The sequence below is a fragment of the Mirounga angustirostris genome, unplaced genomic scaffold, assembly GCF_029215605.1.
Source record: "Mirounga angustirostris isolate CCGP_5_RB_7025 unplaced genomic scaffold, mMirAng1.0.hap1 SCAF_7, whole genome shotgun sequence".
NCBI lineage: Eukaryota > Metazoa > Chordata > Mammalia > Carnivora > Phocidae > Mirounga > Mirounga angustirostris.
In genome coordinates, this window is record NW_026991715.1 from 112,733,456 (window position 1) to 112,755,897 (window position 22,442).

General features: G+C 53.2%; 1 protein-coding gene across 4 annotated transcripts in view; it reads left to right on the forward strand.

Annotated features, from left to right (window-relative positions):
• Positions 1–9,732, forward strand: part of PDGFRB (platelet derived growth factor receptor beta) — a 36,392-nt gene extending 26,660 nt beyond the window's left edge. For all 4 annotated transcript variants that reach the window (XM_054513958.2, XM_045902866.3, XM_064596672.1 and 1 more), the window contains 10 exons: positions 189–299; positions 1,353–1,512; positions 2,159–2,319; positions 2,864–2,982; positions 3,244–3,366; positions 4,096–4,207; positions 4,663–4,762; positions 5,283–5,388; positions 6,252–6,484; positions 7,786–9,732. In XM_054513958.2, coding sequence (XP_054369933.1) covers positions 189–299; positions 1,353–1,512; positions 2,159–2,319; positions 2,864–2,982; positions 3,244–3,366; positions 4,096–4,207; positions 4,663–4,762; positions 5,283–5,388; positions 6,252–6,484; positions 7,786–7,945 — 1,385 coding nt within the window. In that variant the 3' untranslated portion in view covers positions 7,946–9,732. The remainder of the gene's footprint in view (positions 1–188; positions 300–1,352; positions 1,513–2,158; positions 2,320–2,863; positions 2,983–3,243; positions 3,367–4,095; positions 4,208–4,662; positions 4,763–5,282; positions 5,389–6,251; positions 6,485–7,785) is intronic.
• Positions 9,733–22,442: the final 12,710 nt, after the last annotated feature.

Sequence of the window (22,442 nt, forward strand, 5' to 3'; positions counted from 1 at the left end):
TCCTCACCCTGCCCCCCTTCCGGGCACCTCCTTCCCTCCCTGACCTTCCTCCCATCCTCTTTCTCCTCCCCCTACTCATGGGTCCTCACCGCCCCAGGCCATCTGGGTCTTACAGTAGGGTGTGGAGCACAACAGCCTCCTTGGGGCTGAGTGACAGGGCAGGCCTGAGGCCCCATCTTCTCCCTCAGCCACAGCCCGCAGCAGCGAGAAGCAAGCCCTCATGTCAGAGCTGAAGATCATGAGTCACCTCGGGCCCCATCTGAACGTGGTCAACTTGCTGGGGGCCTGCACGAAAGGAGGTACCAAAACCACTCCCCCAGAGGATTCTGGAAAGTGCCAGCAGCCCAAGCCTGGCCCCTCCCCACCCCCTCCTCAGTCCACGGACAACAAGACTCTCCAGCTGGAGGGTCTACACCCACCCTGTCTGGTGCCCTCACTTCACAGACCCAGATGGGGGTGGGATTTACAAACTCATGGAATCACGACACCTTCAAGGCCTAAGGACTCCTCAGGTCGGCCGTTTCCAAACCCAGGGGTCTTCTGACTTTTTAAAATTTTCAGAACACCTTCTACAAATGCATAAATCCCAGCCCCTGTGAGGTGAGTTCTATCCCTACACTTGGAGACCACCAGCATGCTGACTGGGAGCTGCTTTCATTCAGATCATAGAATGAAGTCTCTCCAGCTAGTGTGTATTTTTGAAGCTCTGATTGTAAGTTAGGCCATAAAAAAAAAAAAAAAAAAAGAAGTGTTATCATTGTTTGCAGCTGCTTATTGTGAGATTTGGGATTTTCCTCAGTATTGTGCAACCAAAATAAAATACAGAAGTGAATTGCACACATAGGCCAATTTATGTCCGCAAGATCCCACCCATTTCAAAATGTTTGTTTTCATTAGTATCTTCAAGTTCCCACGGATTGACTTCAAGTAAATGTACTGTATTTGGATTGAAACGGTAACCTGATAATAAATGGTTGCTTTTATTTGCTTTATATACTGGGCTCCAGCCTGAGCTTCAGTCTGAAGACCGATCGGTGGTATCTGCCGCCGTGTCCTTGCTACATGCCAGGCCCCGGGCCGAGCTGACAAAAGCATTATCTTACGAACGCTCAGGGAGGTGGCTAGGATTAGCCCCATTTAACAGATGCGGAAAGTAAAGCTCCGCGAGAAGTATCTCGCTCGTGGTCACAGAGGCAGGAAAAGAACCGGGGTTTGCCCAGGGCCAAAGCCTCTTGGCCGTCTTCCCAAACTGCCTTTCCAAGGCGCAGCCCGTCATTAGCCTCGGGACCCTGACGGCAGGTGTGTGCCCCCGCCCCCTGGAAGGGGCCGTGCCTGAGCCTGTCCCCCCACAGGACCCATCTACATCATCACCGAGTACTGCCAGTACGGGGACCTGGTGGACTACCTGCACCGCAACAAGCATACCTTCCTGCAGCGTGGCTCCGACAAGCGCCACCCGCCCGGCGCCGAGCTCTACAGCAACGCCCTGCCCAGCGGGCTCCCGCTGCCCAGGTACCGCAGGAGGCTTCGGGGGGCCCCGGGGAGAACCTGCGCACGCCCTCCCCGCCCGGCGCGGAAGCTGAAGCCAGGCCGGGCAGAGACAGTTTAGGAGCCAGGGCGTGGGTCTGTCGCCGAAAGACATGCGAACTCACCCCGTCCTCCCCGGCATCGGACCGATTTCCTGCGGTCTTTGGTTGGCCTCCGGAGACACGGGCTTACGTGACCCCGTAGCGCTCCAGGGAGCTGGCGCTGCAGGCAGAGGCCTTGGGGCAACTCCTTGCCCACTCTGGGCTGTGGCTGGGCCCTCACAGGGCATCACAGCCAGATGGAAAGGCTGTGCTCCCTAGAAAGGCGCCGTGCTCCCTGCCCTTCTGTGGGATGCTGTGATCCCGCCTAGGCGTGAGCTCCCTGAGGACATGCCCTGGGACCTGTGTCCTCCAGCACCCCGCTGCCCAGCTTAGCGCCCCATGGGCTGGTTGGAAGGGCTCACTGCGTGGTCATTCCAGTTGTGACAGGCTGGAGGAAGATGGGTGGTGGAAAGAGAGAGGAAAGCCATGAGTGACAGGGCCTTGTGGGGCCTAGGGGTGAGCAGGGGCAGGAAGGGAAGCCAAAGGAAAGCCCGTGGGCCCTCCTTCTGTGATGTTCCTCTCTCCCCCAGCCACGTGTCTCTGCCCGGGGAGAGCGACGGTGGCTACATGGACATGAGCAAGGATGAGTCGGTGGACTACGTGCCCATGCTGGACATGAAAGGAGGCGTCAAATATGCAGACATCGAGTCCTCCAGCTACATGGCCCCTTATGACAACTATGTTCCCACCGGTGGGTGCGCCCAGGGTCCTCACCTAGGCACAGCCCCCACCCCTCTGCCGTCGTGCATTCCTATCAAAGCCTTTCGTATGCCCTGGCTGGCAACAACCCTGGGAGGAAGGTGGCCTTGTCCCTGTTTCATAGATGCAGAAACTGAGGTTAACCATCTGCACAAAGCTGCTCTGTGATGGAGCCCCAGCATTAACCTCTGTTTCTGGATCCAGAGTGGGAAGAGTTGGGGTTGGGGGACTCCTTGGCCTCCTGGGGCATGGGCACAGAGGAGGCCGCAGGCTGACCCAGTCCCTGAGAAGCCAAGTGGGTCAGGCTCCATACAGGTGGCCCGGGGCTAACGCCAAAGGCTTCTCCGGCCAACGAGAGCACTGATGAGGTAGGAGAGGTTTACATTAGGTGTTTGGAAATTGTTTTCCTTTTGTGGGGGACTTGGAGGATCAGTAGCCACCTGTATTGGACCGTCAGCCTCCAAGACCAAAAGGGCAGGGGTTCTGTGGGCCATGTGGAGACACAAGATGGTCGGTGAACTTCTGTTCTCCCCTAGCTCCCGAGAGGACCTGTCGGGTAACTCTGATCAACGAGTCCCCAGTGCTTAGCTACACAGATCTCGTGGGCTTCAGCTACCAGGTGGCCAATGGCATGGAGTTCCTGGCCTCCAAGAACGTACGTGTGGTCACAGTGGGCAGTTAGGGTCATGGGGAGGTGGGCCACCCAGCCAGCCAGGGTCCTCCAAGTACACAGCTCCATATGGCAGTGACGTCCCCTCTGGTGGGTGAGGACAGTGAACGCCCTCACCATGTGGCCCCTCTCACCTGTGTGGCCTCTCACACCTGTGTGGTCATACATTTTCCCCAAAGCCCTTGACAGGCAGGTCTTTCCCCACAACTGCCTCCAAGGCCTCAGCTCCCATCCCCCCCAAACCAGTGTGTCCACCGAGATCTGGCAGCCAGAAATGTGCTCATCTGTGAGGGCAAGCTGGTCAAGATTTGTGACTTCGGCCTGGCTCGTGACATCATGCGAGACTCAAACTATATCTCCAAAGGCAGCGTGAGTACCTTGCCTGATCCTGTGTGTCTCTGACCCTGGGAACAAGTTCTCTCCCGGTCAGCATGGCTGTGGCACAAGGGAGATCAGGACGGAGCTCCCTGTGACCTGCCCTGTCCAGTGGTGACAGGCTTGGCCTGCCTAGCCATGTGTGCAGGCCCAGGAAGGGAAGCCACCAGCTGTGCGGAGTGGGGTGGAGATGCTAAGGGTATGAGGGTGAGCCCAGGGCTCAGATTCACCGGTCATGACAGGACCAGCTGTAATGGGTCCTGGGAAGGGTGGAAACGGAATAAGTCAAATGTGTATTTGGTTAAATGTGACCATCCTGCCTGCCACTCATGTTCCCACTTTCCACAAGGGGACAGTGAATCCCAGAGCTGGAGGGACTCTAGACCCCAGAGATCGAAGGTGGCCAGGTCACAGCTGGGTGGTACCTTGGCGTGTCTCTGGCTCTCCTGCTCTCTACCAAGCCAGAGGTCTCTACTGGGGTCAGGAAGAGGAGCTGCAGACCCTGGGGCTCTTGCTCAGGGATAAGAGCTCCATGTCATCAGCTGTGGGTAAAGAAATTTGGCCTTCCGGTCCTCTGGCCAGTACTGGGGATGGCTGTGGGATCTGCTCGCCTGTAGGAGCGGGCTCTCAGGGCCCGGGGAGCCAGGGGCTGGAGCAGGAATTGCCAGGTGCAGAGTGGGGTTTGGCCCTCCTTGTACTTCGTACCGTCCTGCCCTTCCATAGACCTTCCTGCCTCTGAAGTGGATGGCTCCTGAGAGCATCTTCAACAGCCTCTATACCACCCTGAGCGACGTGTGGTCCTTCGGGATCCTACTCTGGGAGATCTTCACCCTGGGTATGCTTCCTTTCCCCCTAGCCCTCAGGGGCACAGCGCAGCCTCCACCCTAACCACTCATACCTCCAGCCTGGTGGGGCTGTGGGGACAGGCTCTGGGGCAGGGGGCAGGGCTCTGGTTCAAGTCACCACTCTCTGGGGCTTTCTCACTGCTATGTGACCTTGGCAAGTCCCTTTCCTCTCTGGGTCTCTTTACTTCCCCAGCTGATTATGGATGGGTTTGGAAGCGACATCAGAAAGCCTACTTGATTCTGGTGTTCTCTGGTCCTCTGTTTCTGGGGAGGGTTGCAGTCTCTGTCCCGAGCCTCTAAAGGGGGCTCACATTTCTCAGTGCCAAGGCCGCTGTACCCTCGTCCATTCTAGGGCTGGTGTGCCTCTCTCTGTCCCATAGAATAGGGCACCTGCCATTCTTCTACACCTCTGAGCCTGTATATCTCTTGTCTCTGCTCTCTGCAGGTGGCACCCCTTACCCAGAGCTACCCATGAATGAGCAGTTCTATAATGCCATCAAGCGGGGATACCGCATGGCCCAGCCTGCCCACGCCTCCGATGAGATGTGAGTGGAGCATTTGGGAGGATTTTTTGGGTGCAAACAGTAGATATCCAACTTAACTGGCTTAAGACAAAGATAGATTAGTCCAGAGATGTAGAAAAACCTCAGTATAGCTGGATCTCGGTGTTCAGAGGCTGTCATCAGGAATCCGGTTCTACCTGGCCCTGCTTTCCTCCGTGCTGGCCGCGTTTTCAGGCCAAATGGCTACGTGCTCACTGCTTTCACCATGGTTTGGGCAAAAGGCCCCGAGCTGACTGTCAAGGGCTCAGCTGGCGTCACGTGCCCATCCAGAGCCAGCCATTGAACTGAGAGCCATGAAAACTCCTACCAGCCAGACCTGGGTCATGTGCTCAACAAGGTGGCCCGCCGCATGGAACCACCAATGGGGGGAGGGCCTCCTCAGGGAACAGGAAAAACAGTCCCTCTCCACCTGTCCTCCCCAACTCCCTTCGTTGCTCACCTGGTTCTGGGAGGCAGCAGACCTCGAGCCAGAGACCCTGACCCTCTCTCTGCCTCTCCCCAGTTATGAGATCATGCAGAAGTGCTGGGAAGAGAAGTTTGAGATCCGGCCTCCTTTCTCCCAGCTGGTGCTGCTTCTCGAGAGGCTGCTGGGCGAGGGGTACAAAAAGGTATGCTGAGGCAGCAAAACAGAGAGTTCTGGCCCAGAAATCAGACACTGGGTACAAGGCTCTGTGTGTCATGCTGGTATTTGAGGGACCACCTTGTACCTGCTTGGGCCTCAGTTTCCCTGCTGGTACTAGTAAGGGATGGGCTGGAGCTGTGAGTTGAATTTATTTTAGCAGCACAGCGTTTTTTGAAATGAAATCCTGTGTGGAAGCCGATGCCCACAGCCCCCTTCATCCTGCGTCCCTCCTCATGCCTTTACACCCATGCCAAGGCCTGGGGCTCCTTCAGAAGTCTGAACAGCCTCAGGCTACCTGTCTGCTAAGGGCCTGACCATTTGAGCCTGTTGCAGGCTCAGTCAAGGCAAATGGAGCCAGTAGGGCCTTAAAACCCGGCCTGTCCACCAGAGGGAGTTACAGGGAGGGGTGACGCACGTCCCCTTTCCCCTGACCCGTTCCTAACCACACTCCCAGCCACGTTCGGTCACAGCTCAGCACCCAGTGAGATAGACTGGGTTGTCACCATTTAGCAGCTAGGGAAACTGAGGCCGCACTGCAGGAGGCTGAGGCAAGGTGAGAGCCCGCACCTGTCTACTCTGAAGTAGGGGAAGTGCTAGGGTCACGGGCACTAGTCTGCTGACTGTCCCCTCCCTGGGTGGCCCCGAGCTCACCTGGTCTTGTGCGATGCCAGCTGGGAGAGCCGCCCAGCTGTGTGTGGCTTTGGGCAATTCCCCTTCTGCTCCGAGCACCAGTTGCCTAATTCACACAAGGCAGGAGGGGCCAGGTCAGGGTCTAATGGTAGATTATCCCCACGGGCATTTCTGGTCTGACCCTCCCTGTTTCTCCGGCTCTCCCTCCCCGTGGAGCAGAAGTACCAGCAGGTGGATGAGGAGTTTCTGAGGAGCGACCACCCAGCCGTCCTTCGGTCCCAAGCCCGCTTGCCTGGCTTCCATGGCCTCCGATCCCCCCTGGACACCAGCTCTGTGCTCTACACGGCTGTGCAGCCCAACGAGGGTGACAACGACTATATCATCCCCCTGCCTGACCCCAAACCTGAAGTTGCTGATGAGGGCCCACTGGAGAGTTCTCCCAGCCTTGCCAGGTAGTCACTGTGGCCTGAGGCCCAAGGCAATAGTGTGCAGTGTGTATGTGTGTGTGTGTGTCTTTCTGTCTGTGTCTTCATGCCGCCAGGCTTGCCTTAGAAGTCAGTTACCTGGGGTGAGTATTGATTCCTGCCAGTGAGCAGAAGGGAGAACTGAACTCATTTGACTTCTGATGACCTCAGGGGGAAAGGGCAGGCTGGTGAGAGACAGAAAGACTGGGACTTACTTGCAAGGGAGCTGTTTCCTGGAATGTGGCCCCCATAGGCCATCTCTCCGCTCCTCTCCCTAGGCCTTATCCAGGCCCTAAGGAGAAGTAGGAAATCTAATCAGCATCCCCAGCCCCCTGTGTATTACTCTGGGGTCATCGCCAGCCCTGGCCTGTGCTCTGTTCTCCAGCATCACGTCCTCAGGGCCCCCGGGAGCCAGGCGTGGTCGTAGGAGGCCTGGTGCCCACAGGAGTTGGGGCCAGAATTCTGACTGGGAAGGAGATTCGTGCTTTTTTTTTTTTGCCTTTGGGATGTGGTGAAGTTACAGTGGGTGAGGGTTGGAGGAAGGCCCAGCCTTTGCCTGGACTTCACCTTCAGACAGGACCTTCCCTCAGCTGGCAAGGAGAGTCGTCCCCCCTCCATGAGGCCAGACGCCCCCCCCTCCAACCAGATCCACTCTGTGGTGGAGTGGCAGCAGCCGCAGGCAGGGTTCCAGCTCCAGCTGTGGCCCCAGCTGCCGTGAGGCCCGGCCAGGCCCCGTCTCTGCGAGCCTCCGTCTCCGCACGGGCACTGGGAGCACCCCCGAGAACTAGAAGGCCCCCTCCGCCTTCCTTAGGAGCACAGGTTGCCAGGCTCCAGGTAGCCAGCGGGCGGAGGAGTTCAGCTCAGAGCTCAGACAGCTTGAGGGGGGACCGCCGGCCTGTCCGGTGCCCTCACACAAGCCACCCCCGCGCCCCGAGCCTCCGTTTTGTCCTGTCTAAAATGAAAACAGTAACACCCATCCATGTGGGGCTTGTCGGTGGCTTCCGTGAGATGGCAAGCGCCTTCCGGAGTGCCAGGCACGGAGGTGCTGACAAGTGAGAAACGGGCTCCGGAGCCGGCTGGATCTGCTGCTGGAAGTCTCACTGAGCTGCAGGCCGCTGCCATCGCCGGTCCGAGAGGCCACGCCCGCCCTGTGTGGTCTTTACAGGGCTTAGAGGAACTCGAGGGTGTGAGGCGCGGGGGGCACGCTTGAACACTCAGAAAGCCCTTGATGGCTGCTATCTCACCGTGGCTCCCTGCCAGCCCCTCACTCACTCACCTTCTCCTTCTAGCTCCACCCTGAACGAAGCGAACACGTCCTCTACCATCTCCTGTGACAGCCCCCTGGAGCCCCAAGAGGAGCCCGAACCCCAGGTGGAGCCGGAGCTGGAGCCACCACTGGACTCGAGCTGCCCTGGGCATCGGGCTGAGGCAGAAGACAGCTTCCTGTAGGGGGCTGGCCCCACCCTGCCCCACCTGAAGCTCCCCCTCTACCTCCCAGCACCTAGCGCCTCCTGGCCTGGCCTGGCCTCCCATCAGCCGCCACTTTCTAGAAAGCTTTTGTCCCTGGCATGTGGCACCCCAGCCGCTGGGGCTGCCTTAGGGCTGCTGCAGGGGTCACGACCAGCCCTCTGCCTCTGGGGAGGCCCTGTGATGGGAGCCAGGGTTCTCCCGGGACACTTAGTTTCTCCATCTGTAGGATGGGAGCGCAGGGCCCGGTGACGCAGAATCTGGGCTTCTGTCTCCCCGGCTGACAGGTGGGGAGGTCGGAATCCCTAGAGAGATTCTCGGGGTTCAGGAGGTATGAATTAATGTTCTTCTGTTCAGCCAGCTACTCCTCAAGAAGCTGTAGCTTTCTCCTCGCACTTTCATCCACCTAAGAGCTGGGGAAGGGACCCTGGCATCCCTGGCTCCTGGCTGAGCAGGGGCCTGGCCTCGGACAGTGATGTTCATCCAGAAGCCACCTCTCCTTGATGCCAGTCTCCACTTTCCCAGGCCCGAGCTGGTCTGGGGCCATCCACGCTTCATGCTGGGGGCTGAGCCAAGTCCAGGACACTCTGGCCCACAGCCCCTGTCCCAGGCACTTGGGACACACCTCCCCATACAAGTGCCCGTGTCCATGTCTGCCTGGCCCCATAAGTGCTGGGGTCTTCTTCCTTATCACCGCCGGTCTTACTCCACCCACCAGAGTCTCCAGGGCCAGGCGGGCCCCACATCTGTGATGAGCGTGTGGATGTGCCTGCGAGAAATGTCCACGTGTGTGGATCAAGATGCACTTTGGACCTGATATGGGACCTTGGAGGAATTCCGCACCGTCTCCAGGCCTGTTTGCCCTGTTGAAAAATGAGCAAGATGGACTCGCTGACTTCTGGTGCCCTGTCGGCACTAACGTTCTCGAACATTGCAGGGGGTGGCACACTTGCCCAGATGAAGCAAAGCCAAACACTCCAAACCTCCGTCCTAGGGGTCAGCTGGGGTCTGGGGAGATTCCGGACCATGCATCACACTCTGGGCATTCAGAACTATGCCCCTTCCCCAGACCCCCAAGCAAGTCCCAGAAGGCCAGCTGCACAGATCTTGACTCGGAGTGACAGCCAGTGTCTTGGAAAGCCCCCAGCAGCTGCCCCATGGGAAGACCACGGGGCCCTCTCAGACCCACCAATGACCTCTGGAGCCATCCTGAGCAAAGGAGGCAGAGGGGGCAGATCAGACACCCTTGTGCAGTCTGCTCTCTAGCACCTGCTGTCCAAGTCTGTGCCACAGACATCATGGACAGTGAGGGCTCCTGGGGGCCCCCAGAAAGTACAAGAAGCCTTTGTAGGGAACCTGAGAGGGGTGCAAGAGGTGGGTACTTTGGGGGTTGCCTTCTCACCCAGTAGCTGCCTGGTCCCTGAGGGCATCACTGCCCAGGCCCGCTTGCTGCACTCTCTCTGCCAACCACACCCCGGCTAGGTGAGCAGCGGGGGTGCCAGGGGAGCGAGGGCCATGGCCAAGACTCCTGGCAGGAGGAGAGCCGGAAGTGGGCACGAGCCCCCTCTGCCGGGCCAGGAGAGGGAGGAGGTTCTCACTACGGTACCAAAGATGTAATCACCTAGGTTTACAAGTATTTTTAGGACTCACATTAACTCACATTTATACAGCAGAAGTGCTATTTTATATGCCATCAAATTTTCCTATCTGTGTACTTTTTTTTTTTTTAAGAGAAAGATTTTAATATTAAACCTGGTGCTTCTCACTCATGGACTTCGTGGTCTCTCGCGGGTTTAGGCCCTGTGCCTGGGAGGTGGCAGGAGTGGAGTGGGGCAGATGGGGCTGAGCCCTAGCCACAGTGTCCCCACACAGGGTCCTTCAGCTTGGGAGTCTCAGTTCCATCTGTAAAATGGGGTTCGCACACTCCCTCCACCACTGCTAGCATCTGGACGGCCTGGACCTTGGGCTTTGGCTTCCCAAGGTGTGAAATGGAAAGGCCCTTCCGGCTCTGCGGTGCCTGGCTCTGGGACAGGCCGGACCGTTCACAGGCTCCTGTTGAGAAGCCTGAGCTCCTCCTGCGCACCCCCCACCCCACCATGTGCTTTGGCTTTGGCTGGTAAGCTGGGACACCCCCTGCCCTCCCCTCCATTCTGCCCGTGGGCCAGAGGGAGGCTGGTGTGGCTTGTGACAGGCATCCGCTCCAGCCCGGATTCCAGGCCCTGGTGAGTAGCGGCTGGGTCTCAAGTAGGAGCAGGACAGACAGAGCACCCATGGGGGCCGGAGAGCAGTAAGAAGCGAGGAGAGAGGGCAACTAGAGAAGGAAGAGGAAGAGAGAGAGGAAGGTGGGCGGGGAGGGGAGGTGGGAGCGGCCAGGGTGAGGCCAGGGAGGGAACGGGGCCCAGCTGTGTCTCTGAGCGCAGTCTAGCTAGGCCGGGCATCGGGGTGCAGACCCAGCAGGCCCCAGGCCCCTCGCGACTGCAGCGGCTCAGTGGAATGGGGCTGGCATGAGCCAGGCATCCTGGTACCTGCTGGCCGGCTCCATCCTGCCCATAGGCTCCACAGCCCAGGCCAGGCCTGACGGACCATGGGGCCAGGGCAACAGAGCCAACGGGGGCAAGGGCCAGAGTGCAAGGGTCTTAGACCCAGGCTATGGCTTCCTGACGTCCTCACTTGGGCCTTTTGGCAGGGGTCACCCAAGGTAGAACCGGCTGTCAGCCCAAGATCTATCATACGTCACTGTGTGATCTTGGCCATCCCTTGCTCTCTCTGATGGGGGGAAGGGGCATCTCCGTTAGCTTCTGGGGCACAGGCACCTCTCTTTGGAACCACACGCCTCCCTGGACTGCCGCCAGGGGCCTGGGCTGTGGCTGCCAGCGGGCAGACGTGGGCAGCTCTGACTCACAGGCCCAGCCGCCAACGCAGGGCCAGCCGAACCATGCCAGGGGAAACCCCACCCGCTACATGGCCTGGCCACACAAAGCCCACCCTCCTGGGGGGCCTGGCTTCAGAGAGCACCCGGAGCCTGTGACCTACTCTTTCCTGGCTGTGGTAGAAGATGAATAAGCCAATCCCTGGATCTGCCCCCAGAAGGAGAGTAAACAACCCACATTCCAGACGGGGATTATCTTTGCTCATGGGACAAGCCTCTGTCTGGAGGTCAGGAGACTTGGGCTCCCTCCACTTCAGGTCTGCTCCTTAGGGGCCCTTGGCTAGATTACACCACATCAGGCCTCAATCTCCCCAGCAGTAAATGGAGCTAATGATGTCACAGAGAGAGAAAGGATGAGGAAAAGCCGGTGAGCACTGAACAGCTACTCTGTGCCAGGCCTGTCCTGGCCCATTTTCTCATTTTATCCTCACACCAACCCTAGGAACCAGGGACCGCTACTTTCCCCGTATTACACGTGAAGCCAGTTCAGGAAGGTTTTGAAGTGACCTGCCCAAGGCCATCTGGTCAGGGCAGCAGGGACAGGATCCCGGCTGACTCCCAAGTCAGCGCTCAGGGAGGTAAAGTGCTCAGCCAAGGTTGCAGAGCTGGGGACGGGGGAAGCCTGGGTCCCAACCCCTGTCTCCAGACTCCAGACCTGTGTGGTGCCCAGACAGAGTAGGGAAGGATTGGGTAAGAGGAAAGAGCTAAGTGAACCTGAGGGCTAGCGGAGGGCGTGCAGGAGTCGGCCGGGGGGCGGGGGGCGGGGGGCGGCGAACCACAGGTCACCTCTGCTGGCTCCTTCCTCCCAGCCTTGCCACTCAGGCGGGCCCAAGGGAACGGGTGAGCTGGAATTTTCCTTCCAGACGGATGAGCCACTTGGACTGAACAATTCTTCCGCTGCCCTATTCACAGCCAAGGGCCTTGTTCCTGGAAAAAGAGGGAAAGACTGGAAGGAGTAATTGCTCGTGGGACCCTAACCTTCAGCTGATGCACAGCTCACAACCCCCACTGATGCCCTTCCTCTGTGCTATAGGGCACACGGTCTAAAGGCCTCTTTCATTTGTCTGGTCAACTTCATAATAATTAAAAATTACTTTTATAAAAGTATTTATGTAACATACACCTGTATTAAAAAAATCCATTCTCAAAATATATAACATAGAAAGTCTTTTCTTTGTGTATTTTGTATTTTAGACTCCAGTAACATAGTAAATGTGTCTTTTCTTCATTCGGCAACTCTGTGTGTAAGAATTTATCTTATGGAAAATTCACCTCTCACTATTAACAGTTTAGTTATATCCTTCTGGGGCTTCCCCCGCCTTACATCTATACTAATACTTGTGTTTTATATCTGTACCTATCTGCGTAAATTACAATTTTAAATAAAACTACCACTACCATTTTGCAACTTTTGTTTTTTCTTAAGAACACATCACGGGCACACTCACAGGTCAGTGGTACGTGTAGATAGTAATGTGTTCATTATGAGAACTGCACATAATTTAAAGTATAGCTGTGCCATAAATTATTTGACCAGTCCTCCAAGTTCTCAGTTATGCTGGAATGACCACTGTTCATAAAATTTGTTTGTTTATTTATTTATTTATTTTTAAAGTAGGCTCCACGCTAGGCTTGAACTCATGACCTGAGAACAAGACCTGAGCTGAGATTAAAAGTCGGACATGTAACCCAGGTGCCCCCGTAAAGTATATTTGTATTTGTACATTTTTGTAAGTATATGTGTCCATAGGTTAAATTCCTAGACACAGAACTGCTTAGTAAATAGAATAAACATTTAAAATGTTACTGGAGTCTAAAAGTTGCCTTTAAAATACGCAAAATCATAAGGCTTCCGAGAAGCTAAGAAAATCGAACAGAAAAGTGATGAAAACAACATTATTTAATTCTGGCCAGGTACTCTGACCTCCTGAAAGAAGTCTGGAGCCCCGTGTGTTTGTAGAGAAAAGCCACAAACAAGGGGTAGGACAGAGTTAAAGACGGAGGGCGCCGAGTGGAGACTTTCTCCCTGGAGTGACCAGAGGGCTGAGAAGACCCGCCAAGGCAGGAACTTGCCTGTGACGCTGATATTCAGGGCTCCCGGGGGCTGGCCCCCAGCCCACATCCAGAGGGCACCCACTTGTTGGGAAACCCAGCTCGTCCTGATTACCTGGGCCCTGCCCGAGTCCCTTGCTGTTCCTGACAGCGGTCCCATGTGATGCTCACAATCAGCCTAGGAGAGAAGCCAAGGGCTCAGTTCCCGAGGAGGAAGCTGAGGCTCAGCGCCATCGAGTGCTGGCCCAAGCTCACACATAGCAGGTTCTTGCCTGCCAGTCTGGTGTCCTTCTACCGCCTTCTTCAGGGAGTTTCTAAGGCCATTTCCCAGACTTGGAGGGAGCAGCAGACTGGGCCCTGGCATCAGCCTGCTGGCTGCCACTCAGGGTGTGGCTCCTGGAACCCTGGGGGAGGGGGGAGGGCTCTTCTTGGAGTGGGGTCCCGGGGCTTCTCTGGGCTATGACAGAGGCCCACAGCTCAGAATAAAATCTGCTACGGCTGCCTCCACGGCCTGATGAAGGGCTCCCAGCCTGGGCAGGGGCCTGGCTCTTCTCCGGATCCAGCAGCGACTTAGGGATACCACAGAAGCCAGACTGTCTCCCTGGGACTTCCTCCCACTGGCTTAGCCCTGGCCCTTCTCTCTGGGCCCCCGGTGGTATCTTGCCTGCCCTCTCCAACAGCTCCTCACACCCTCTTAGGGTTCTTCTCTGCCTGACAGGCGTGGGGCAGCTCCATAGCCTCTTTCTGGTTTGGGGTTTCATGGTAATCACTGCAAGGAACTAGAAAAGTCACAAACATGGGGAAGTAACAGAGCTTCTGGAAAATCACAGAATTCTCAAGGGTGCTTGTTCCCCTTCTGAAAGGACAAGGTGGAAGCTTCCATGCCTGAGAGTTTCTCTTCTTTGTGATTGATCATCCTGAAGCATACCATGATCTTGACTCTCTTCAGCTCAGACACCTTCAGTGGCTCCCCATGGCCCAACAAACAAAGTCTAGGCACCCTAGCGTGGTCTTCAAGGCCATCCCTGACCTGGTTCCAACGTCTCCCGCTACCTCCCCCACATCTGCCCTCCAAGGCCTGCCTACCTCCATGGGGACCACAAGCTTTCCAATCTTCCAACTGTATGTAAGGGTTCCTTTTCTCCTCAGCCTCGCCAACACTTGCTATCTCTTGTCTTCGTGATACTAGCCATCCTGACAGGTGTGAGGTGATATCTCGTGCGATTTTAATTTGCATTTCACTTATAGTGAGGTTGAGCATCTTTTCCTGTACCTGTTGGCCATTTATACGTCTTCTTTAGAAAAATGTCTATTCAGTTCTTCTGTCCATTTTTTTAAAGACTTTATTTTTAAGTAATCTCTGCACCCAATGTGGGACCTGAACTCATGACTCCGAGATCAAGAGAGGCATGCTCCACCAACTGAGCCAGCCAGGCGCCCCACTTCCGCCCATTTTTAAATCAGATACTTTGTGCATGTGTTTTTTGGTTGTTGTTTTTTTTTGAGTTGAGTTATATGAATTCCTTATATATTTTGGTTGTCAGTTAGGTTATCAGATAGATGGTGTGCAGATGTTTTCTCTCCTTTGATAGGTTGCTGTTTCATTTTGTTGACTTTCTTCTGCTGTGCAGAAGCCTGACCTCTGCACCTTTATTGGTGCTCTCCTTACCACTGAGGGTGCCCAGCCCACTATGGCTGAAGGGCAAACAGGCCCAGATCAAAGCTGCCTCCTCCAAGAAGCCTCCCCGATCACTCACCAGGAAGTGGTTTTTCTTCCCAGACAGCCTCAGTTTCTGGATGTCCTAGGCACGCTCTCATCTCCAGGCCTGTACCATGCTGGCTCTCCTTCCTGGAATATTCCCCACTCCTCCCTGTACCTCCCCCCAACTCCTGGTCAACTTGGGCAGACCCCTTTTCGACTCCCCTCTTCAGTGCTCCCCAGAAGTCCTACCACCCCCTGAGCTCCTGGTTCCTCTCCTGTCTCTGCCACCAGGCTGGGAGCTTCAGAGAGGGGGATGATGACTGCCATGTTCACCACTGTGTCCCTAGGGCCAGGCACAGAGTACACGCTAGATAAATATTTGTTGAGTACACTAAGGGTTATTGTCTCACTGGATCTGAGTCAGTAACCCCTCCCCCACTTCACCAATGAAGAAACTGAGGCCTCGAGAGGCCAGGGACCTGGCTAGGGTCACACAGCTATGGCGTGGGGAATGCGATTCCTGGTCTCTCTGCCTCTAAAGCCCAGGTCATTCCCCTCTAGCCTTGACCTTTCTGAGAGCCCCAGCTATTGCTGAAGGCAGAGGGTTAAGCATATGGACTCTGGGGCCAAGTTCCTGGATTCAAATGCAGTCCTGCCACTTGTCAGCTGTGTGACCCTGAGCAGGTCGCTTACCATCTCTGAGCCTGTCTTTCCTCATGTGTGACATGGGATTAGCTATCCCCAGAGGTGGTTGTAAGGATGAGATGAGATGATCTGTGCAGAGACTGGCACAAAAGGCGTGCCCAGTGGGCAGGGTGATGGAGAATGATCCCTCTTCGTGCCCCTGCGTTAGTGCAATTATGCATAGCAACCCTTGTGCTCTCAAAGATCCCCACTCGGATGATGGATCGTGTCAATATGGATCACTGCTGGCACTGCGGCCTTGCAGGATTGTAGGGCCACTTAGGTGCTCGTGTTACCTCCCACCAGGATGGCCAGGGCCCTGCTGGCAGGGAAGAGCCCTGACCTTTCTCCTTCCTGGGCCGAGATCAGGGCCAGGTGCGTGAAGCACCCAGGGAAGTGGCTTCTGAGAGCGGAGAACTCCCTCCACTCTCCCCATTTGTCCACCCGCTCTGCTCCCTCCTTCATTCCTATGCCCAGCCCTCACTGAGCTCTCCCCCGTCTGCCAGGCGTGGGCCAAGCGCAGAGTGAACAGGAGACCCAGAGACACAGTGGCCCTGCCAGGGAGCTTGCATCGGGCGGGGGGAGGGGTCGGCATGGAGTCGGTCAGTAACCCCCCCCTTAGAACAGTGCTTGTGCTGTGCACTCGGGGCCAGGGGGAGAGGGTGGGGCGGGGAGCTCAGGCCAGACAGAGGCAGGGCCACATCCAGCAGTAAGTAAGAAGGAGCCAAGTGAGTTCAGCTGCTGAAAACCCAGCGTGCAGTGCCGGAGGAGGGGAGGAGGGGGGCGGGGAGAGGAGGAGAGACCCGTAGTGAACAGCTTATAGGGCAGCTATCCGCCCTGCTAGAAAGGGAGCTGAGCTGCACTGCTGGGCTGGAACAGTGCCCCACAGTGTCCTACACCAGATGCTAGAGCCCAGTGACTCCTCGAGCCCAGAGGGAGGGGTGGTCGGACCTCTCTGGCCGGGGGTCGAAGCAGGATCAGGAGCCAACTATGCTGGGTCCCTGGCTCCTGGCTTGGGCTCCTCCACTCCAAGATGGGGGAACTTCCCGGATCCCAGGGCATGGGTTGGGGCTGGGGTTGAGTAATCCGGAGGGCCAAGTTGTCCCTGCCGTGAGGTCTGGAAGTGCCAGGAGTCAGGAGCCAGGCAGGGAGAGGAGTTTCAAGCCCTTCGTATGTGCAGAAGTGTGACACGGCCCACACAGTTACTTTGGGATTTCCTAATCCGTGGGCTGACGTGCAAACCCTTTTTAAAGTTCCTCTGCTGCAGGAAGGAGTGATGTCAATCCAGGATTCCTGCTCATCGCCCTCCCAGCTGCATCACTGCGGCTTCCTCGCCAGGCATCACTGCCCTGAACCGCAGGCCACGTCCATCCCATGGCCCGTGGCGGTCAGCATGTTTGCTGCTGGGGACCACACCCTGTGCAGTGTGGCGGTCATTAGCACAAGCTCTGAAGCCAGGCTGCCGGGTTCCAACCCCAGCTGTGTCACCTGCCGGCTCTGGGGCCTCGGGCAAGTGACCTAACCTCCCTGAGCCTTAGTTTCCTCATCTGCAAAATGGGAATAATTACTAGAATCAGACTCATGGCTGAGAAGATGAAACAAGATAAATGTGCAAAGGGCCTGGCATGGTGCCTGACGCATAAACCACACTCAGAACATATGAGGCCTCCAGGGGCCATATTCGCAGGAGGGGAGAGTACTGTCCTGCTTGCAGAGTTTGGGAACACAGCATTTATTCATGGACTCATTCATTCTTCAAATATCTAAAGTCGGTGGATCAGAATGGTCATGGACACCGTAGGCTCAGGAGGCAGGAATACCCTTACTCGCTGTGTGATCTTGGGAAAGTGACATAACTTCTCTGAGCTTTGGGATAATAACAACGCCTACCTCTAGGGTTGAGGATTCAATGAGAAAACTTCAGAGTGCGTGGGATGCTGCGAACGCGTTGTAAGCACCTGATCAACCTTTGCTAAACCTCATCTGCCAAGTGAGGAAAGCACTGGAATGGCCTGGGGTGCGTAGGAAGGACACTTGCCTGTCTGTCAGGGAAGGTCAGCGAGGGTAAGTGACTTACCTCAGGGTAAGTACCTTACCTTACCTAGTCAGGGCTAGGGAGGCCTCCTGGAGGTAGGGAATGTGAGGAGCGATGGGAGTTTGCTGGGTGGGCAGAAACGACAGAGCGAGCACCTTCTGAGCTGGGGACAGAGACAGGTTCTGCTGAGGTGGCCTAAGCCGCCCCTCAGGGCCACTGTGGCGTCCAACCCCCTCGCAGGCCACATCCATTCTCTACCTCCACACCCTCCACCAGAGAGGGGTCTCTGCTAGACTGGGTCAGGGACTTAGTGGGAATAGCATGGAAGCTGGGCACCATATCCCGGGATCAGATGCAGACTTTACAGACATGTTAGGGGTGCCCTGGTTTCCTTGAGACCATCCGTGGGATTCTGAGGGCAGTGGCTTCTGCCATGAGTGAGCATCAGAACTCCCTAGGGAGCATGGTTCCTCTGCAGGTTTCCATCTCTCACCCCTAATTCAGCTGGCCTGGGCTGGCCTTGGATTCTGCATTTTAACAGGTACTTCTATGAGTCTGAGCCTGGAGTCCCCGGACCATACTTGGAGGTACCCATCTAGAGGCTCCCATTAAGAGCCCATGGCCAACAGGATAAAGTCTGAGCTCCAGGTGGGGTTGTCAGGGACTCTTTGCACCTGGACCTCACCCCTTCCTACTTCCACCTCTGCTCCCTCCCTCTGGCTGGCCCTGATTTTTCCCCCTCTTCTGCCCCCCACACCAGTCCTTCTCCTAGATTCCCCTTCCTCCTGGAGGACTCCTCCGAGGCCCACTCTAAAGCTTCGCAGATGCTCTGTCCTCTTTGCCCCCACGACATCTTTACCCCTTTGTACCTCTGTCTCCACATGAAGGGTTTCCCTCCAAATGTGTTGGACTTGAAAAAGTTAATGTCACGTTGTTGACCACACATATGTTGAAGATCTGATGAGGGTGAGGATGACCAGATGCATTTGCAGAGCAGGCCCGATGAGGGCTGCTAAGGGACCAGTGTGCCCAGCCCAGAGATGCGGTGCTCTGAGGAGCACAGGGCTGCCTCCACATCATGGGAGGCCCACTGAGAGGCAAAGAGCCAAGTTGTCTGAGACTCCAGAATGCAGCACCAAAAGGGACAGGAGATGCCCCAGGGAGGCAGTCTGTTCCCTGGTAAGGAAGCATGGGCTATAGGTCCCCAACAGCAGGAGGCGTGCAGGTGACCTGCAGAGCAGGGGCTGGAGGGATGGTATTGGCCCAATGGCCCCAGGAGCAAGGAGTGGTGACCTTGGCTTAAAACTCTGAGAATCCCAAATCTGGCTCTGAGTCTTCCCCAGAGTAGCTGGGTGACCCGAGGTAAGTCACTTACCCTCGCTGACCTTCCCGTTTCTTATCTCTCCGGTGGAAATAATATGCACTTCGCAGGGTCCCTGTGGGTATGAGAACATTGAAATGAAAGTGCATTGTAGATAAGAAATGGCTCACCCTGCCTAAGCAAGACATGAGTCCCAGAAGCCAGAAATGAAAAGACCAACAGATTTGACTACGTATAAAGTAAAAAATTCTGTGTACATGGAGACACCAAAAAAGAGGGTTAAAAACAGAAGCGGTAGACTAGTGGAAGATACCTCCACATATATGATGGTAGGGTTAATAGACATAATACAGAATAGAAATAGTCCCAACAAATCAACAAAAGACAAAAACAAATAGGAAAATGGACAAAGCATATCTGTAGAAGAAATACACTTTAAAAAGCATGTAAATAACCAATTACCTGGGATCCTTCTATTGGGAAGACTGTCCTTCCCCGCCCTGCAACCTCACCGTGCCATCTCCATCATTTATCAAGTGCCTGCATGTGGAGATCTGTGTGTGAGTCCGTAGCAAACGCAACCATACTGACTTCATAGTATTTCCTCATGCGTAGTAGAACAAGGCTTTCCATTTCTTTCATCTTCTTTTTTTTTTTTAAGATTTTATTTATTTATTTGAGAGCGAGAATGAGAGAGAGAGAGCGAGCATGAGAGGGGGAGGGGTTAGAGGGAGAAGCAGACTCCCCGCCGAGCAGGGAGCCTGATGCGGGACTCGATCCCGGGACTCCAGGATCATGACCTGAGCCGAAGGCAGTCGCTTAACCAACTGAGCCACCCAGGCGCCCCTCTTTCATCTTCTTTAAGAGTGCCTTGGCTATTCTCAGCCCTATACTTTCAGTCCCCGTTTGTTTTGTTAAGGTTTAAGTAACAGTAAAATTCACCCTTTTTCGTCTACAGTTCTTTAGAGTAGTCTATAGTGCTACTTATGTTTTGTTTTGTGTAATCTCTACACCCGGGTTGGGTCTCGAACTCAACACCTGGAGCTTAAGAGTTGTATGCTCTTTGGACTGAGCCAGCCGGGCACCCCTATAGTGCTACTTTTGTCAGATGTATATAGTCATGTGACTACTACCACAATTAAGACATAGTTCCATCACCCCTTATCGGATATATCATTTGCTAGTATCTTCTCCCATTCAGTAGGGTGCCTTTTTGTTTTGATGATGGTTTCCTTCGCTGTGCAAAAGCCTTTTATTTTGGTGTTGTCCCAATAGTTTGGTTTTGCTTTTGTTTCCCTTGCCTGAGGAGATATATCTAGAAAATTGTTTCTACGACCAATGTCAAAGAAATTACTACCTATGTTTTCTTCTAGGATTTCTATGGTTTCAGGTCTCACATTTAGGTCTTTAATCCATTTTGAGTTTATTTCTGGGTATGGAGTAAGCCAGTGGTCCAGTTTCATTCTTTTGCTTGTAGCTGTCCAGTTTTCCCAACACCATTTGTTGATGAAACTTTTTCCCATTGCATATTCTTGTCTCCTTTGTCGTAGGTTAATTGGTCATATAAGTGGTTTATTTCTTGGCTCTCTATTCTGCTCATTGTTCTATGTGTCTGTTTTAGTGCCAATACTATACTGTTTTGATAACTACAGCTTCCTAGTACATCTTCAAATCTGGGATTGAGATACCTCCGGCTTCGTTCTTCTTTCCCAAAATTGCTTTTGCTATTCAGGGTCTTTTTTGGTTCCATACATATTTTAGTATTGTTTATTCTAGTTCTGTAAAAAATGTTGGTATTCTGATAAGGATTGCATTAAATCTGTAGATTGCTTTGGGTAGTATGGACATTTTAATAATATTGGTTCTTCCAATCCATGAGCATGGAATGCCTTTCCATTTGTGTCATCTTCAATTTCTTTCATCAGTGTTTTATAGTTTTTGGAGTACAGGTCTTTCATCTCCTCACTTAATTTTATTCCTGGTATTTTATTATTTTTGGTGCAATTGTAAGTGGGATTGTTTTTCTTAACTTCTCCTTCTGCTACTTCATTGGTGGTGTATAGAAATGCAACAGATTTCTGTACATTAATTTTGTATCTTGTGACTTTACTGAATTCATTTATCAGTCCTAGTAATTTTTTGGTAAAGTCTTCAGGGTTTTCTATATATGGTATCATGCCATCTGCAAATAGTGAAAGTTTTATTTCTTCCTTACCGATCTGGATGCCCCTTATTTCTTTTTCTCATCTGACTGCTGTGGCTAGGACTTCCAGTACTATGTTGAATAAAAGTAGTGAGAGTGGACATCCTTGTCTTGTTCCTGATCTTAAAGGAAAAGCTTTCACCATTCAGTATGATGTTAACTGTGGGTTTTTCATATATGGCCTTTATTATGTTGAGATATGTTCCCTCTAAACCTACTTTGTTGGGAGGTTTTACCATGAATGGATGTTGTGTTGTGTCAAATGCCTTTTCTGCATTCTATTGAGATGATCATATTGTTTTTTATGTTTTCTCTTGTTAATGTGATGTAGCACACTGATTGATTTGCAAATACTCAAACCACCCTTGCATCCCTGGAATAAATTCCACTTGATCGTGGTGAGTGATTTTTTTTTAATGTATTGCTGGATTTGGTCTGCTAATATATTGTTTTAAGACTTTATTTATTTATTTGTCAGAGAGAGAGAGCGTGCACAAGCAGGGAGAGCGGCAGGTAGAGGGAGAAACAGTCTCCCCACTGAGCAGGGAGCCCGATGCAAGACTCCATCACAGGACCCTGGGATCATGACCTGAGTCAAAGCAGACGCTTAACCGACAGAGCCCCACAGGTGTCCCTGGTTTGCTATTATTTTTGAGGATTTTTTGCATCTGTGTTTATCAGTGATATTGGCCTGTAGTTTATTTTCTTGTAATGACCTTGTATAGTTATGTTATCAGGGTAATTCTGGCATAATACAATGAGTTGGAAAGTGTTCTCTCCTCTGCTACATTGTGGAAAAGTTTGTGTAGACTTGGTATTATCTCTTCCTTGTTTTGTAGAATTTGCCAACAAAATATCTGGGCCTGGAATTTTGTTTTCATTTTCTGGGGGTCTGTTGTTATTGTTAGAAGGCTTTATATAAATACAGGGCCATTCATATGAGATTGGCCCTTTGTGTCTTTCAAGGAATTAGTCCATTTTATCTAACCTAATGAATTTAGTCGAACCTAACCTAACAATTAGCACTGTATAGAGTATTTCCTTATTAGCCTTTTAGTGTCCATAGGGTTGGTAGTGATGTTCCCATTTTCATTCTTGATATTAGTAACTTGTGTCTTTCTTGTTTTGTTTTTTGTTTCTTGGATGTTTTATTGTTTTTTTCAATGGTTTTACTGGCTTTTCTCTAACATTTTTGTTCGGGATATCATTGAATTCTGGTGGTATCTTTAGTTTCTTCCTTATAGTTGCTTTCGGTTTAATTTGTTCATCTTTTTCTAGTTTCTTAAGATAGAAGTACAAATCATTGATTATTTTTTCATTCAATTCTAAATATTTTCTAATTTCCCTTGTGATTTCCTCTTTGACTCATGGGTTATTTATAACTGTGTTATTCAATTTCCAAATATTTCGGATTTCCCAGAAATCTTTCTGTTAATGAATTCAAGTTCAATTCTGTTATGGTGCAAGAAATAATTTGTAAAATTTAGTTATTTGTGTTTTGTTCTGTTCTAAAGATTTTATTTATTTATTTGAGAGAGTGAGAGAGAAAGAGA